This window comes from Ochotona princeps, chromosome 10, assembly GCF_030435755.1.
Source record: "Ochotona princeps isolate mOchPri1 chromosome 10, mOchPri1.hap1, whole genome shotgun sequence".
Taxonomy (NCBI): Eukaryota; Metazoa; Chordata; class Mammalia; order Lagomorpha; family Ochotonidae; genus Ochotona; species Ochotona princeps.
In genome coordinates, this window is record NC_080841.1 from 56256916 (window position 1) to 56270531 (window position 13616).

General features: G+C 40.1%; 1 protein-coding gene across 17 annotated transcripts in view; it reads right to left on the reverse strand.

Moving 5' to 3' along the window:
- CELF2 (CUGBP Elav-like family member 2) overlaps positions 1-13616 on the reverse strand; it is a 557307-nt gene that overhangs the window by 68702 nt on the left and 474989 nt on the right. For all 17 annotated transcript variants that reach the window (XM_058669492.1, XM_058669491.1, XM_058669481.1 and 14 more), the window contains 2 exons: positions 10367-10501; positions 2058-2137 (listed from right to left, as the gene is read on the reverse strand). In XM_058669492.1, coding sequence (XP_058525475.1) covers positions 2058-2137; positions 10367-10501 — 215 coding nt within the window. The remainder of the gene's footprint in view (positions 1-2057; positions 2138-10366; positions 10502-13616) is intronic.

Below are 13616 nucleotides of genomic sequence, written 5' to 3' on the forward strand. Positions count from 1 at the left end.
CAATGTTCTACTTAAATGTTATTGTTTTTAATGGAACAAGAAATACAATTGTCTGAATAGAGTCCCCTTTTCAGTGTGGATGTCCAGATCTAAAAATAAACATATTAAACCAGAGCTTTTAACAATAGAGACATAATAATAAAGGATCAAGAATTTAAAAAAAAATACATTCTAAACCCTGTAACAAATACTTTCTATGCTCAGAACCTCATGTTTTCTTGGTCTGGGCTCCCCCCTTGTCTCTTCTCTGCGAGCCCTCCTGCTACAGTAAGACAGGAGAACCCAGCCTCCATTGGTACTCTCTGTGGCGTTACAGGGGAACTCTGAAGGAAGGATGGCACTGTTTCTCACAGTTTTGAAAGAACTGCAGTTACAAAATTATCTAAGGTGAGACCAATTTGGGTCCAAATTAGTGAATTACAGAAGATAAAAATAATTAAGAATGAAACACACATGGAAGATAAATATTGGTTAAGACTTTTCAATTTTTGTTTTCTTAGTACCATTCATTGTCTTCAAACTGAAAAATAGCTAGAACAGGCAGGGGAACTGATGATGGAACAGTCCCAGGTAAAAGAAAGGGGAAACCAGAACACCAGCACATACATAACTATGTGGTGTACGGGACTGGATTTCTAGGTATTTCAAATCCAGCTAATTATTTCTTAGCATGGCTCGTTTTCACCTGAGCTTGCCTTCAGGTGGGGGTAGGAGTGTCTTAAAAATGCATTGCACTGAAAAGAAAACACATTGATTATATAAGATATGTTAAATATCAAAGTCAAAATGAACATTCAAAAAAGACAATAGGCTTTGCAATGCTGGAATCACAACTCAGAAAAAAAAATCCAGTAAACACTTAGTGACAATGCCATGCACACTCCTTTCCCCCCTCCACCCACTTTTTGACTCACTACAAAAAAAGTTGCCCACAAAACAACGCATAACGATCACTTGACTCCCAGCATGCTTTGGGAGAGGCAGCATTGCAAATAACAAACAGAAAATAAAACTCCCCAAAATGGGAGTGAAAAAAGAAGCACAAACAATTAATAAAGAAATCTTTAGCACATTAAAATTGAAAATGTCTTTTTCCCCAAAAAATATGAAAACATAGTTTAACACCACAAGGCCACCTCCAGAAAGGATCATCCATACACAAAGATACAGTATACACAATACAGCAGAACATGCACTCCCAAGTGATTCTATCAGACAATACAGAGTAAGTAAGTACATCACTCTTAGAATGCTTTTGTGCAAAACTTCGAAAGGCCATGACCCAAATCACAGACTCAAAGTACAGAGCCATCTATCCGCATTGTGGGTGCACATCTGCACCAGGGGACTTATCTTCCCCCTAAGCCAACTTCTCTCACGAAGAGACCACATTTGAGCCTTTGTGTTTGTTACTGCTCATTTAAAAATTTTCAGGGGGAAAAGCATAAATTAATGTTCTCACTGGTAAGCAGGAGGAATATTAACTTGCTCCAACATTCTTGAGGTGCAAAACCACAACTCTGTTTGACTAGATCAACTTGACACCAAATTGAAAAAACAAAAACAAAAGCAGAAACAAAACCAAAGAGATCCTTGTGAATTAGCACAAGGAAAGCAGCACTTTGGGTGGGGCTGTTATTATTTAATCCATACCAGTCCTGGGGTGGGGAATGTATTTGATGCTTTAGGTCCAGAATCACACTTTGCTTAAAGTGCATCAACAGTTTACATCGCAAGACCTGTGCGGCTGAAATAAAAGGCTCAAACAATAACTGTAGAACAAATGGAAGGCTTTACTAATGCATTTCAGGTCATAGGAGAAAAAATGCAGAGAGAGAAAGAGACACAGAGAGAGAGGCAGGAGGGGAGATGGGGGAAGGGAGGGCAGGAGCGCGAGCAAGGAGGGAGAAAGGGAAGGTGAATGAAAGAATGGAAAGTAAGACGGTGAAAGTTTAAATCTGTGATTGTCATGTTAACAATCCACACAGGAGAGAATTGCTTTACCATTCCCCACCATTTGCACAAAGAAAACAAAGAAAGGGCAGATGATACAGTACCTCCATGGTCTGAGACTGATGCATGGCTTTGATTGCATTCTGTGCCATTGCCCTTGTAGAAAATGTGACAAACGCACAGCCTGTGGGAAACAAGGGGACAGGGAGCAGGAAAGACAAAAAACAACAAGACAAAAGGGTTGGACGCTTGTTAAACCAACACAGTCTACGAGAACTGCCACAAGACGACACTGTTCTCAGTAGTACATAAAAATAAACAACTTCTCTCTTTGGTTTCATCTTACTTTGCTTTTTTTTAAATTCACCATGCTGACCTGCTAGTCTGACCAAAGCAGAAAGATTTATTTATTAGTTTATTTTTTAGATGGAAACTAGGGAATGAAGTTGGGCACATTTTTTTTTAAGCCACAGGGTTTGAAATTAACAAGATCTAGTTTGCATTTCCTAAAATAAAAAGTTGCCATTTTTCATTTTCTCCTTGGCTGATGATCTTTACTGAGGGCATCCACACATCAGGGCTTTGTATTTCAAATTTTATCGCGGATTTCAAAGAATCTAATAAGAAAATACTCACACAAAGGGCAAATTAGCAAATGCAGTTCACGAGCTCAAAATGTCAGCAAATAAATATATCTAATCCCTCCTAGGTAAGTTAAAAATACAAATGTACAAATAGAAACTGATGCTATATAAATGCAAGCAAATATACCAAACCCAAGACAAACAATCTGGTAATTATTAATCATTAACAAAGGTAAATGTTCTATTACTCTGAAAATATTCAACAGTGTAATTATAGTAAAGAATAAAAAATTTACATGGAATTTCTTATTTGCACAAAAAATCTGCATGACTTTTTAAAATAATGACTTGTGAATCACAGCCAAGATTTAACTGGAAGTCTAATAAACCCAGTACAACGTACTTGTTTCTGAATGTCTACCTGGAGGCCACAAAGCTTTCCATATCTGCTTTTTCCTGTGGTATAAGCTAACTAGAATCTATAGTGCTGGCTTCTGCTTCTTGCACTGGCCACCACACAGGTCACTGTTCCAACTACATGGCTCATTGCCCATTTCACTAATAAAAACACTGCCTTCTGAAATTTACATTTTATTCATCATGCGCCCTTGGGCTTCTTAGAGAAAAAGACTGTGAAATTAATGCAGATTCAGGCTGATTTTATAATAATACCACTGCACACTAAAAGCTTAGCTAAAGCAATACAGACTTACTTCACTTATGATCTCTAATGACTTTAAAAGTGCATTGATTTTCAGCTTCTTTAGCCTTGCACAGTTTGAACTTAGGTATCAGAGGATAATTTAGTGTTCCACTCAATTTCCTCAAAACATTATTATTATTACTACTTAAAAGATTTCCAAATGAAGCAGATCTAAACACTGAGAGGCTGCAGCCTATTGTCGAGTCAGAGTGAATGAAGGCAAGCAGAATCCTGGCATCACCACTATGAGACTGCTGCCCCTGTGGCCAATAAGCAAAATAGAACATTTTACATTCAAACAACCAGCAGATTGTTTGGTTTATGTAAATCAATTCATGAGCCATAAGGTATTTTCCTTGGCTTCGTATGTGTACCTGGTAAGATGATCAAGTCAATATTGTAGTAGCATCTTTTAATCAACCAGCACTAAAAGAAAGCAACACCTGTCCAGCACTCCCAAAGCAGAATGGCATCCAGCCATGACAGGAAGCCAATGCATTCTTTTCAGCATCATGCTGTAATTTTTTTTAATATACAAAAGTCTCAGTATATGGGGATTCATAACTTTGTTAAGGTGGTCTTAAGAAGCCTGAACGAAGTTTAGCTTGCTATGAATGCTGAGCTGTTTGATACAGTTCTCATAGCATAGTAGCTGAGAAAACTTACTATTTAAACACAATGCCTGTACCTAGACTGACTGTAGCTTTTGTCATCAGTAAAAGCAATTCAGTGGCCTTCGGTAAGGCATCTAGATGATGTGTGTAATAGAGTCTGTCTGAGACAGATGACAGCGCCTCTGCTGGTTTCCTATTGATGATAACCTCTAAAACTCCAGAGTCCCAAATTTACCATCTGTTGTAAAGTAACACGGCTTCAAACACATTAGGATCATCACCAACATTAACAGGCAAAATCACACTAAGAGATCTTTGTTTTTCCATTTTTGATCTTGAGGCTACAAATGGAAACAAAAGTAAATCATCTAATGGAGATCAACTTGAACTCCTAAGAAGCCTCTACTGACTCTGGTTTTATAGTCAGGAAGATTGTAATTCACTTCATTTGTTACTATTCTCTAGGAACATGCACCAAACCGACCATTTCCACAGGGACGTTAAATGCATTAAAAAACGCAAGATGTCAATAAGAACCCAATAAGGCACAGTTTATGCATTTACCACCATTTCATAAAAGCAGAACTTGTGTAAGTAACTTGGTGAGAATGACAGAACAATTAACAGACCGCAGAAGAAAACTGTCAGCAATAGAACAGTAAAATTATAAACTCGAACCATTGCCCTTCCCTCCAGGAAACGTGCAATTAAAAACCTGACTGATATTCCTAATTATAAAGTCCTCACCCTATCCAAGAAATGATTTGACAAACATGATGACTTCTTTAACCTTTCCATTCTACTGGCAGTGGTTCAGTAACTGAGAAGCTATCTCCTTAGGGGTTTCTGTCAAGTTCTGTACTGTGTGCTGTGTTCAATTACTTAAGAGAAGATTGTGTCATTTATAAAGTAGGAGTTCATGTTGAAACTTTTCAATCTCTGTGCCACTCTGCATGAAGTTATGTAACTTTAGAACAAATTGCTTCTTGGAATGGTAGCGTGATTTCTCTCCAACAGGTGGTCATGTTAGTCCTACGGGTAGATTTTAACTTTCAACACCACTGAAAACACACTGGCTTACGGATTTGGTCTGTAATCTGCAGCTTGTTCCTAGCACTGGGTCACATAAGCTATGAACATGAACACTACCTGCTGGCTTTATTCCACGGCCAATTAGAAAGCTTTCTACAAACAGGTATCTCTTAGGTTTTACTTTTTTCCCATCTTGTACTAAAGATGAGGTTCTGGGTTTGCTGGGTTTTGACCACGGACCAGGCATCAACTATTTTAGAACATCTGACGTGGAGTCTCCGCAGTTTTGGCTATAGAAAAAAATGCCAGTGGGGGAGGGACCAGATTGGGAGTGAGGCCAGGGGAGACACAGGCATCAGGATGATGAAAGAGTTTTTTTTTTTTTTTAAGTTGGGGGAAGTATGCTGGTATAATCACATGCAAATGATCATCTTAAAATCTCTAAATACATAATTGCAAATAAAAACAATCAGAAAAAGAAAGACTTCCATTAATGTGGCCAACTCGTAATTCACCTTGCAATTACTTATCTCCATTTTGAGAATATCACAGATTGCTAACAGAAAGGAAAGGAGCTGAATTCTCACTTCCATGGCTTCCCTTCTTGCTGCTAACACAGATAAGTGATTGACTGCTAAAAGGTTTTGCAAAGTAATTTCCTCCTACAGACAGGATCTATGGAAAGCACATAGCTCTGTCACAGAGATGATTTTGGAACACATCTATTACACTTGTCATTTCAACTGAAAGAAGATCTCAGCTCATGTGTTGTAGCTTTCCTCTGAGCTGCAAGAGAATTTTTAGAGAACCAGATGAATTCTTATTACACACACACACACACTTACAAAAGTTCAAATACTTTTCAAAGTGTGAACAATGCCAGGACCTCTTGTTTTTCGGTTACTTCTCTGAGCAGGGTGCAGCAGCCTGCTGCTTTTCAACTGAAGCTGAAGCATAATTTAAAGACGCTTGTGCAATGTGGAGGAAAAGTCCAAGCTATGGAAAACTTGTTTGTAAATTCACAGTCAAAGAAAGATAACGCAGTCAGTTTTCCTTGCTGTATCCTTTTAGCTGTGGCAAGATTCATTAAACACACGCTGGCGGTATAGCAGTGAGGCACAAAGATTAACACTCCAATGCACCATGCCCGATTTGGAATTAACTGAATTAAAACTGGCAGGGTTGGGAGGGTGGAACAGGAAATCCTTGAGCCTATGGACATGTATCATGAAAAACAAAAATTCAAAAAAGGAAAGCTGGAGACATCATTCATTTACGGTGCCTGAGACTATGTTCAGACCAGGACCTACTACAGAGCTGGCAAATCTCAACACTGAGGTGAGACTAAAAGACAGTATTTAGAAAAATGAAAAAATGCAGTCAGTAATCCAGCAGGCAAGTGATCAAAATTTCCACCTATCTGAATATTGAGGTATCTTGTAGGCAGGACTAAAATGCGAGCAAGAATGACATTCTCTCTGTGTGTCTTAGTATCAAAAGTCCTATCTTAATATCCTGTCCTGATCAGCTATAGCAAAAAGCAAATAAAGATTTAATGGCTAAATTCAGTCTGTGCTCTCCAACATCCCTGAAAATATGGCCAATTCATTTGTCAAGGGTTTTGGCAGGGAAATGCTGAAACACCATAAACACAGCTGGAATATTCTTAAACAAGCACAAGGTTGCCTTAAATGGCAGTGGAGATTTGACTACAGTTTGTGGGAAAGAAAAAATGAAATACACTTCTTTATTGTCTCTCAGTTACATAAACTCAATTGCCAGGGTGAAGAAAACTCGGAGGGTTGCACTGAAATTGCCCCTTCTGAATGTGGTGTTAAGGGTAAGAATATGTGTATTTTAGGAAATCAACATGCTGAAGCCACACCATCAGACTTATGTGTGTGGTTTGGAAACCTCAAACTTTGCTATGGAGGGTCAACATTTCATTTGAATTGTTGGAGTGGGCTAGCGGTATCCTACTTGTTTTTCCAGCTTGTTTTTTGTAAGAAGGCTCATCCAAAGGTTTGAGAGGTTAAGTTGCCACTGTCCAATTGTCTGGGTGAAAGGAAGTTGCCTCAAAGCATTTCCAGCTATGTATGTTTTCCAAATAGCAAAAAATTTTCAGGAGGGGTTGCCGCCCCAAAGGCATAAATGCACACTTGGATGTGGACATAAGGCTTCAACTCAGGAAGAGTTCCACTATTTGTTGAGTAGCTTTGTGTGCGTGTTGGTTTGTAGGTGCTTCCCATGCACAGTTTGCTGACAGACACCAGTGAGTAATGATGGGACTTATAAGATGTTGTTTCTTGGGTGTCAGTGCTGTGCTGCTGCAGATCAAGCTACTTCTTACAATACCGGCATCCCCCATGGATGTCAGTTCAAGTCCAGGCTGCTTCACTTCCCCTCCAACTCTAATGCACCTGGGAAAGCAGTGAAAAGTGGCTCAAGTGTTTGGGAGACCTAGAAGAAGCTCCTGGCTGGCTACTGTAGCCAACTGGGGAGTGAACCAGCAGATGGAAGGCCTCTTTCTCCATAACTCAGTCTTTCAAATAAGCAAAAAAAAAATTTTAAGAAAGATATTTGTCACTAGGTCGACTTTCAAAAATGTTTATGTATTTTTTTTAATAACTGTGATTCTAAATCAAAGTATAGTAGGGTTTGATAGGTACTGCTGTCAGTCTGAGCAGCCTGCTGCTGTGATACAGTGAGTGTACCAAGTTCACAAGCCTCACTGTGATGCCTATGAGGGAAAAACAAAAACAATGGATTTGGTAGAGAAGAAACAGAAACAGCATTAGAAACATGGACGGGGCCGGGACTACCTGATAGATCTGCTGCACCAAATTCAATTTTTGTCTTCAATTTTGAAATTAAACTGGGCAAAAGCAGACAAAAGTGAACTACTCAAGTGCACCTGTCTCTCATCATGCCCAAATGGTTTGATTTGAAAACTTTCTTAGTGAATAGTTTGTACCCTGTGTTTGTGTTGGAGGGCATGTCTTTTCAGAGCAGCCGAGCTTTCATTTCACTTGACTTTTATTTATTTTTTTAAACAGCTGAGCCAGCAACAGACAGGGAAAACAGAAATGCTGAACGTCCTTTATTTGCAGTGCCACTAATGGGAGACACTTATTAATATTTGATTGAAAACCGCAATTCTTTAATGAAAGCAAAAGAGAGTAGCATGAAAGAGAATTGTTCTTTCAACAAACACACTGATTCAGGAGCAGGCCCCTGTAGCCAGTGGTCCCAGGGCACTGCTAATTGAAAAACACACAGAGTCTGTCTTTATATTTCAGAACAAATGGTTGTAAATGAGTTATTTTCTTTTTTGCAATAGGGAATTCTCATCAGTTCACCAGAAACTACTTTCTGTTAAAAAATAAAGAGGTGGGGGAGGAGGAAGAGGAGAATTCTTTTCTTTATATGGAGCCATCATTTGCATAAAATATTGGCGAGAGGGCTTCCATAACTTGTTCCAGAAACAGGCTGCTTCTGGTGTCAAGCGCTGGTTAATCATCCAAATAGCAGATCAAATTAGCTGAAGTTCTCTTGTTAAGCATGGGGTGTCCTGCTCTTTCCCATGAAAGTTCTGGCTGCTATAAAATCTTATCTGCTGAAGTAACTACGGCACGTTCAAGAAGCTCCAAATAGTTCACGCGAGAATGCTACTCTGTTGTCCCCACTGGACACATGGAGAGTCATTCCATAACCTGACCGAGCCAAGAACAGCACAGCTGACATCCAGCGCTCAAACTCCACATTCAAGGCTTCTCTACCAACCCGTCCGCCGGCATGCTTAGATTAGGTGTCAACGTATCAGTAATTAATGACTCCCTGTGAGATAGGCCAGGCACTTATTTTTACTGCTGTCATGTACAACTGGGGAAACTGAGGAACAGAGATAGAATAATCGACTAGGTCATACTGCATGTCATTAGAAGTTCCAGGACTTGAACTTTGGCAACTCTGACCTCTAAGCCAGTATGTAATGCCAATAGGATTACTGGTAGTGGCTTCCTGCTATGGTCCTTCCTTCTTGCTAGCCCTGTCCCCAGGGTTCTATAACTCGGGGAGTCAAAAGTGAAAGGATAACAACCACCACATGAGAGAAAAACGACCATAAATAGTAAGCAAGCAACAGAAAAATGTTTTGGTGTGTGTCCAACAATGAGAATTGAAGAATTGTTAGAGAAAGCATTACAGTGACTTGCATGCTAATCTCTCCCCTGTCCCAAACCGCATTCACAATATAGGAAGCAAAAGTTTTAAGTCATTACATGGTCTTCTAATTTTCCTCCAGACTACCTCCATTTTGGGGTTCTGGAGGTGGATGTAGGTGGAACTTTTGTTTCTCTAGGTATTCAATTCTAGCAGCTGACATCATGAGGCTTATAAAATCAAAAACAAATGCTTTTCCTCACAAGGTGCTGAAATTAGGTACAGCTAGTGAAGTGGGTGAAAATTAGTGCCTTGATACTTAACTGCCAACTTTTCCTTTTAGCACATGGCTTCAGGGGCCAGGAAAGACCCAGAACCAAATTCCTAAGTAGCCCCATGGAAACTGCACTGGCCACTGTATTAGTAATAGATTGAAAACCTTCACGTGTTGCAAAAGACTGGTTTTACATAATGCTTCTACTTTGTTATGGTTCAGGAAACTGCAGTCAGACCACTGTTAACACTCAGTGTCAACTTTACGAGTAGTTTAAGGAAGGGGGTGTGTGGCCTTGTCAAAGGAGGAGGCAAATACGGAAAAAGAACAGTGAGTCCAACTATTCTGTATGGCTGCTTGCAAAAATACTGGTTTTCATCAAGGCGCAGAGTCCCAGCTTTGGCTTCTATCATAGTAGCAAAGAAGAGCCTACAATCTTCTTCAGCATGAAGTCATTTTTCTGTCATTTCAAGGACTCTCTGGGCTTATATTTCAGGAGTTTCACTGTTTGAAATAAAACTGTAACATTCCAAGACAGGCCCAGTTACTCTTAGTTTGTATTTGCCTTGCACTATAATAGAACATCAACGTTTTTCTCTTGCTTTATGTCATTGTCAAGGGGACCAACAGGTAACGCTTCAATCAGGTACAGGCAGAAAGCCAGAATATTAAGAAAACAATAAATATCCTTTCTGTCCTTCCATGTCTCTTCCTTGGTATCCCCTATCCCTCTCGCCCCTGTCAAAAAAAAAAATCTGCTTCCATTGAAGACCGAAAAAGGATGTGTAATAATAGGGCAGCCTGCCATGCTTCCCACCAGACAGTGATAACTTGAGTTAATATGTTGGCATCAAGACCTCCTCAGCTTGAGAAATAAAAAGTGCTCATTTCAACTGTGGTAAAAAGTTCAGGTTGGATAACTTTATCACATGGGACATATTATAGAGTGACCTCGTGCTATAAGCGTTGCCTGCGTCTACCTGGACTATGGCGCAGAGTTCCAATTAGCACTTAAGGAAAGCGATTTTGTAGACAGCACACTCACCTCGACTCAGCCCATCGGGTCCCCGGAGAATCCGGCATTCTTCTATCTGGCCAAACGGAGAAAACATCACCCTGATATCATTCTCATTACACTTCTTCGAAACCATTCCTATGAACAATTTTCTGTCTTCCACAGCTAGGAGATAAAAATAATGAATGAGCAAAGGCCATTTCATCTTTTCTTTAAAATCAATGATGCCTTACCACATCAAACCAGGTCCCAGCCATGTGAGACTGAACAGCAGTTCAGCATTGTTGCCTTGTTCCCCTCAAAACCCCATCATGCTTCTGTCTCCCACCTTAATCTTCCTGAACATTTCATCTCCTTGTGAGATTATTCTTACTAATAAAATATCTTCATAGGATACGGTACAACTGCTGTTGGAGGCCTCTTTATTTGAAATTAATAGTAATATACTTAGTAGAACTCATAGAATTTGTGTAAATGCTCAACAATACCACTTAATAAAGATACCTTTGTGTATAGATTTTCACTTGAGTTTTTGTAGCTTTCTTACAACTTGACAGTGAAAGAGGTTGAGAAGAAAAACAATGGGAGGATATAAGAAGATACTTGAGATAGCTCATGTGAAAGCACAATTCAAAGATAATTTTATTTTAGTGTGACAAACTGAATTTCATGCATAGCTTTTCCATGCATTTTTCAAGAATGTTTGCTAAATTTCACTTGTATACATGAGTGTGAGAATTCCTGGCTTTACAATAAACACTTTTTACTTCCATTTTTCATAAACTTTATAAAGTGCCTTCACGTAGTAAGACAAATTTTTAATGAAGCATTCAAGGCAAGAGAATATTTTTCTCCCCTCATTTCAATAGCCTTGTCCCCACTGATCTAACAAACAGGAGGGGTATTACAGAGCATTTTCTTCTAAAGCATTGGCAATGCAACACCAATGAGATTCCACACCTGGTTCCAGCCAGTGAGGCTAGCTTTGCCTCAAGAGGAGTTAAGTCTAGTATGGAGAATGGGGCTGCTATTAGTTGGAGGAACATCACTTCAGATGGTTCCTACATGTTGGGTAAACCCCTCCACAAAAGAAGAATATGGAGGGAACAGTACTATTGTAATCTTGTAGGATACTAGATGCACAGAAGGACAACATGCAAATTATAACACTGGGAACTGATGGGAAGAGAACAAGGCAAATATTATCTCAAGTGACCTGGAAGATTTTCTTCAAAATCTACATATTTGTGCTCAGGATATGTGACCTGTATTTAGTCTGAAACACAATGCTATAACCAATATGTGGACAGTTTTTAGAGCTACTTTTTTCTTTTGAGAGATGCCCACCCCTCCAACCTGACTTTAGGATACCAGAAACATCCATGAGAAGTGTGCCTATTTGCCTCTCTTTTCCTTCCCATCAATTCTTAAAAATTAAAAAAAAAAAAAGCACAGCTTGAGAGACTACAGAGTCCTAAGTCATCTGTGCATAAAACCTTAGTTGGGAATCTGTATTTAATTGTGGGGCCAGCTGCTTCTGAAATGGAGTTACAATTCCTAGTCTCTGCCCTTTGGGGGCTGCAGCAGATACATTCATAAGTCAGGGAGGTAATGGGGGAGAGGGGACTGCTCTGAAGCAATGCTGTCCACAGACCTCTCTACAGTGACCAGGAAGTCCTATACTTGAGCTACCCCACATAGGAGCTAAAGCCAGGTGTGGGTATGGAACATTTTAAAGGGGATGGTGTGACCAAGGAACTGATGTTTTTAAAACATGCCATTTCATTTCAGTTAATGTAAGTCACATATGACTACCATCTTGGGTAGTACTGCTCTGAAGAGCCTGAAGGAGACAGCTAAAGAAGCTTGGTCACAGAGTTCCAGACTGAAAGTCAGAGACTGGAGACATATTTTGTCCATCCCTAACAAGTATTCCTGAAGCCTAGCAGGGACTTGCCTAGGGCCATTCAGTAGATAACAGGTTACCTGAAAAAGTTCAAGGAAAACAAAATGAAAATAAGTCACGTTGGCATAAAAGAGTATCTTGAAACCAATACACATTAGGGAGATGCAAAAATTCATGAAAAATGGGTAGCATGAAACAACTACACCAACAACTATAGCAACTACCCTCTTTCCCTGCCAAATCTTTTAATTTTCCATGAAGCCCACTTTTAAGTCTTCTACACCACAGTCTGTTATCCGAGTCCCAAGCCCAACTCTGACATGTTTCATGAAAGTTCTGAGAGAGCAGAGGTCAACGGGGGAGAGCAACGGTCACAATTAGGAGACCCAAGTGGTAGTCTCAGTGTCGCCATACATCTGATGTGTGACCTTGAAGTCTAAGACCTCAGTTTTGTCAGCCATAAAACAAAGGTCTTAATTCTTTTTCTTCTTTTTTTCCCTCCCTTTCCTAAGCAAGGTGGCCCAATGATATGCTGTAGCCCACTGAAGCACCTGGGATGGGGGATGGAAACTGAAGTGGTATGCAGAATCCTTCTATCCGAATCTATCTGCACTGTAACACTTTCTAAGATAATTCAAGAAAAACTCCAGGACAGGATCCCATGGGATATGGCATGGAACCACAAAGCCACAGCTCATGCAGGCTATGTATTGTGTATCAAAGTGTTTGAGAAAGCCTAGATGGAAGACAGAGAATTTAAGCTGGACTTTAGGAAGTATAGGAAGAGTCTACCTCGATGCATAGTGAGATAGGATAGGAGGTGGGAGATATGGAACTTCACCAAGAATAAGGAGGACTGTATTTGCAGTAGATGGAGGAAAGTAGTACCATAAGCATGGTGGTTTTTCACTTCTTTTCTACAAAAAGAGAAGGGCTCAAAGTCTCACAAAAGCTCAGTTTTTCTGAGCTTCAGAGTAGGCCTGGCCAACAAACATCATGGGCTCTGATCACAGGGAGGGAGGCACCTGCCTTCCTTAACACATAACTGAATTAAAATTCTTCTTCCTCCCTTCAGAGCAAGTGTTCATCTAGGTGTGAACTCCTAAAAACCTAGTAAGGGCAGTGCTGGCCCAACAACTCAGCTTTAAAAGCATCAGACAGATTCCTTGGCAAGGCAAACTCTCCATGAGGAAACCTTTGTGGTCCTCCAAGACCAGGCCCACTGCAGGCTTGGATTCCCTGGCAGCACATCAGGATTCCGGTCTGACAGGCTCCCTGGGGTTGCAACATGAGCAGCAACGTGAGGGAAAAGGAAAGCAGCGGCTGGAATGGCTCACAGCAGGGAAGAGGAAACTTCTTGTTACAGTTCTCTCC